General features: G+C 36.4%; 1 protein-coding gene across 1 annotated transcript in view; it reads left to right on the forward strand.

The window, feature by feature from the left end:
- dip2ca (disco-interacting protein 2 homolog Ca) overlaps positions 1-5,231 on the forward strand; it is a 133,823-nt gene that overhangs the window by 78,615 nt on the left and 49,977 nt on the right. The window contains exons 4-5 of the mRNA XM_016278939.1: positions 1,916-2,041; positions 3,018-3,227. Coding sequence (XP_016134425.1) covers positions 1,916-2,041; positions 3,018-3,227 — 336 coding nt within the window. The remainder of the gene's footprint in view (positions 1-1,915; positions 2,042-3,017; positions 3,228-5,231) is intronic.

Genomic DNA, 5,231 nt, shown 5'->3' on the forward strand with positions numbered 1-5,231 from the left:
TCTCAGCTCTTTACGTTCACTTAAGACATAACCGATTGTATTTATGGGATATTTTGATATAATTGTGTGTATTTGTATTGTAAGAATGCGAGAAAGAGAGCTCAGTCCAGTGTTTGCATATATAAGAGGTGGCTTTTGTGCGTGCGCTTTGTCTGTGTGTGTGTGCAGCTCAGAAAACAGTGCGCGAGTGCAGAAGTGAGTTCTATTTCGTCTCGTAGTTGAATCTTTTGAAATCACAATAAAAGCGCATACAGAAATCAAGAAGCAGAATCGAAATGTAATTTTATAACAAGGAATTTGATTCCTGACCTTATGCATCTGATCTGATTTCCGAAATTGGAATAGCTTTTCGATGCCCAACCCTCCTACTAAATTATTTCATTCTTGCATGCAAAAAGACCTGTATGGTATGGTAAAATATTTTTTGCAACTTACTAGGTTTATCATTTGTCGTTTTTTTCTGATAATGTCGATAATCGTCTGTTACCTGACTGTTGACATCAACATCGTGATACTTACGAGACATCGTCGATATACGATAATATCGTCATATCGCCTAGCCCTAGTTACCAACAATAAATTCACCACTTTTTTTTTTTGTTTTTTTTTTTGAGTAATGCTGAACAGCATATACCAGGCCTCAACAACTGTCTAACTTTAATGACAACATGGAATCAAAATGGACCGAATTATTAATAATATTTACTTTCTTTCTACGTTCCTGATCTCATTGTGCACATTTTCAGCCTCTGAAGCCACTTTCCTCTTCTTGTGATGCCATCAAAGGCCACACAGTTGAGGAAAAATTGTATTAACTAATAATATCATCAGCTCCAATCAAAGCCCTATGGTTCAGTCAAGCTCCGTCTTGTATAAACTACTGTTCAAACGTTTGGGAATTTTTTTATGTTGTCAAAAGAAGTGTCATATGCTCACCAAGGCTACAATTTATTTAATCAAAAATACAGTAAAAATAATAATATTGTGATATATTTTCTGCAATTTAAAATTGCAATTGCAATTTTATTGCAAATATATATTCATATATTTTAAAAAGTAATTATTCCTGTGTTAGCAAACCATTACTCCAATCTTCAGTGTCACATGATCCTTCAGAAATCATTGTAATGTGCTGATTTAGTACTTAAGAAACATTTCTTATCATCAATGTTAAAAAAAATTGTCTCTGTTTTATCTGATGAATAGAATTTATTTCAAATATAATTATTTTTGTATCATTATAAATGACTTTACTGTCACTTGTGATCAATTTAATGCATGCTGAATAAAAGTATTAATTTATTTCAGAAAAAAAAACAGACTTTTGATCAGTAGTGTAATTTCAGAATATTGCTTTATTGATTGGTAGTGTAATTGCAGAATATTGTTTTATATTTCTCGTATTCCCATTAAGCTCTATATTCTGGTTATGTCTTTATTCTGAAAAAGACATTTACACAGCTATTGTGGTTTACATGTAATCAGCATATATTATGAATAAATCAAGGCATACACATGCTTTTTCAGTTCCCTTTAACTGCATTTGGAATGTAATTTAATCAGAATATGAGCAAATTTGTATCGGATTATTCTTGGACGTGTAAACACAGTCAGTGTGTTGATGGAATATGTTGTTCTGTATCTCATTAGAGAGTACAAATAACAGCTTGGATTATTAGAGGCCATAACTCTCAGCCTCTCTCTCTCTCACACACACACACACGCACACTGAGATGAGTCGCTATTGCAAGATCACAGAAGGGCTGGAGGTGGTGGCTTGGCTTTCGTCACACACTCTCACGACCATCAGTTAGAGAGACTCATCTCATCCACGTCACTGTAAACACCAGCTTGGAGGTCAGTGGCCAGTTAATACAGATTCCCATCATTTAATTTCTCTTTTTTTCCTCCTCAGACGTCCACACAGAAGCAGTTCAGGCAGCACTAGCCAAACACAAGGAGAGGAAGATGGCTGTTCCCATGCCGTCCAAACGACGATCTCTAGTGGTACAGACCTCTATGGATGCCTACACCCCCCCAGGTGAGCTTCACACCTGATTCTAAATCATCATTCATTTAAAGTCAACATGAAATTGAAAATAAATGGACTCTTTTTACATCAAGGACAAGGACAGTTTGTCCCCCCCCCCCCCAAAAAAAAAACTCTGTGATCATTTATTCACCCTCATGTTGTTCTAAATCTTTAAAGACTTCTGCAAAACACAAAAGAAGAAATTTGGATCTGGAAGTCAATGGTGTCCAATGTTTTGCTCCACTTCTGAACAACTTTCCATTTCGACTAACATCATCTAGGCTGGGTAGGAAGGGAAAATAACTATTTTGGCATTGTTTTAGGCTAATTTTGTGAGAAAAACTTTTCTTAAAAGCTTCATTGTTGAACACCCACTTTTCAAGATCTAATTAAAGGGGTCATATGATGACAAAGTTGCAAAGACTAAAGTCTCAAAACCAAAGAGATATTCTTTATCAAAATTAAGACTCCTATTAATTTGTACATAATTATCATTATGAATGATGTATTCTAAAAAAAAGAAATAATTATGAATTATAAATAATTTAAAACAATTTCATTTAATAGTTATCAATAATTTAAAAATAACTTAAATGTACATTAATGTATTTGTGTATTTTATGTAAATTGTTTTTTTTAAATAAAAAATACAAATATATTACTTTCTCACAAACAAAACTCTGTTGCTAAAAATATGTATTTAAAAAAATTATATTAATTATTATTACATTAATTAATTTATTTATAATTTAAATGTATTTATTTGTTTGACCCTAACAATTGCTTATGGATACAATTATATCCCACTCTGCATTTTTTTTCTTGTGGAATTTTCTAGTTTATTCTGAAATCCGTCCATTGGGTTGCAAATCCCTTTTCATGTTGACTTTAATCACACTTGTCCACCTTCTGGGCTGAGTGTTGAGTGGGTCTGAGTGACTCTCACTAGGCCTCTCCCCCCTCTCCTCTCTGCCCCCCCTGACAGACACCTCGTCAGGCTCGGAGGAGGAGGGCGGCCAGGGCGAGGGTACCCCCACCTCCAGCCAGGGCAGCGTCAGCATGGAGCACTGGATCAGCCGGGCCATCCACCAGGGTTCCACCACCTCCTCCTCCTCATCATCGACGCAGAGTGGGGGCAGCGGAGCTGCCGGGCGCCTGGCTGACGTTCTGGCTCAAACACATGTTGGCAAATCAGGTAACGCCCCCTCACCAAGCTCCGCCTCCACATCTATCCCTCAGCCAGTCACTCCCACACTTCCTGCCATGCTTCTAAATCCCGCCTCCCTTGCTTGTGTGTGCTGTCCGCACCTTCTTTTGCTCTTTGTCGTATATCTGTGCTGTCTCTGAGCCATGCTAGCCATCATTAACATGATTCTCCGCTAATCTCCTCTGAAATTGTGTCTGTCGAGACGTTTAACTGTAAAATCAGTAAATAATCAGTAATGTTTGTTCGTAGATTATGGTAAGTGGACAGCTCAACAATAAAGATGGTCCGATACCAGTTTTTGGGGCAGATGACGAAACAGTCATTAATTTTGATGTCGTTGTGAATTCTTGCAATTTGTGTCACCAAATATATGCCTAAATTGTGCAAATGATTTGTGATAGTCTCTGCAGCTTCAGATAGAATGAGTTAAATCATAAATCACATTAAGCGTTTGTTTTCCAGCTAAAGTGTGTTGAATTTATAGCCATCATGGAGATATAATTTGTATTGCCATGATATTATAAAAATATAAATATAAATAATTGTAAATAAATAATTTTAATTTTATATAATTATAAAAATTACATTTATAAAATTATAAATTATAATTAAAAAATTTGTATTTTTATGTATTTGAATTTGTATTTTTTTTTAAATAATGTGAATAAAAATACAATATAAAAAAATACCTGCAATACATCTCCCAATTTTGTCTGTTTAAAGTAATCCTGACTAGCCTGTGCTGCACAGATGTTATATCTATCCATCCAGCTGATTTTAAATGTAAACGGAGAACACAGCAGGAAGAGGAAAGGGTTTTACTGCCACTTTACCCTCCTCCACTCAGAGGCCAGAGAAAGAAAGACATCTAATTTTCATAAACTTCATGAACTCTTTGTATCCAGAGGCCTTAAAGTTGTAGACTGTGGCTAAGTGATGAACTCGGGTGTTTTAATAGAGCTATGATGTTACGTAGGAGTGCCCTGTGGAGCAGTTTAATGTCTGAAGAAAGAAATTAATCTCTCTCACACTGTCCTGTTACCTCTCTGCCTTCATATTCCTTTTTATTTCCCCTCACGATTTGGTTCTGCCTCAGTTTCCCTTTCCTGTATTGACTTTCCTTCCTGCTTTGTGTTTCGAATCACTCTGTCCTCTTCCTTCTACCTTTTTGTTTCTTCTTAAGGGCATTTTACACGGTGCACTATTGGCGCAAAGTTTTACGATTTTACCAGCACTATTCCATACACAAAAGCTGGCATACGTTGCTTGCTACTGCTTTAGCTCAGTGCTAGAGAGTGAAAACATCTCAGAATGAAGCGGTTACTGTAAATTATTTTCTTTGTTGCTCATATGTTATAGATAATTAAACTATCCTGCTAAAAAATCCTACTTTTTTTTAAGGCCGTTCACACCAAGACTGATAACTATAATGATAACTATATTAGCATTCTCACCAATGGACAGTAACATTCTGTTTATTATTAGCACACATTGAATCTCGTCTTCCACTTTAAAGGGGTGGTTGATTGCAATTTCACTTTTTTAGTGTTAGTTAGTGTGTAATGTTGCTGTTTGAGCAAAAACAATATCTGCAAAGTTACGAAGCTGAACGTTCAGTGCAAACGGAGATATCGTCCTTTAAAATTCTGGCAGTTTAATGCCTACAAAAACGGCTGGGAGGGACTACAACAAGTTACTTCCCGGGTTCGTGACATCACAAACCCAGATAAACCCCGCCCTCGGGAAAAGGCAGCAAAGGGGGCGAGGCCATGCTGCTCTGCTTTAGAGAAGAAGAAGAAGAGAAAACTAGAAGTGCACATAAAAATCTATTCATATATGAATCGCGATTCTGTCTTCTAACGATTCTAATGGATTCACAAGTTTCAAAATCAATGTTCTAAAGCAGTGGTTCTTAATACTGTTCCACACGTCCCCCTGCTCTGCATCTCTCTCTCTCTCTCTCTCTGTCTCTCTCTCTCTCTCTCTCTCTCT

Source organism: Sinocyclocheilus grahami, unplaced genomic scaffold (genome assembly GCF_001515645.1).
Source record: "Sinocyclocheilus grahami isolate Dianchi unplaced genomic scaffold, SAMN03320097.WGS_v1.1 scaffold126.1, whole genome shotgun sequence".
Taxonomy (NCBI): Eukaryota; Metazoa; Chordata; class Actinopteri; order Cypriniformes; family Cyprinidae; genus Sinocyclocheilus; species Sinocyclocheilus grahami.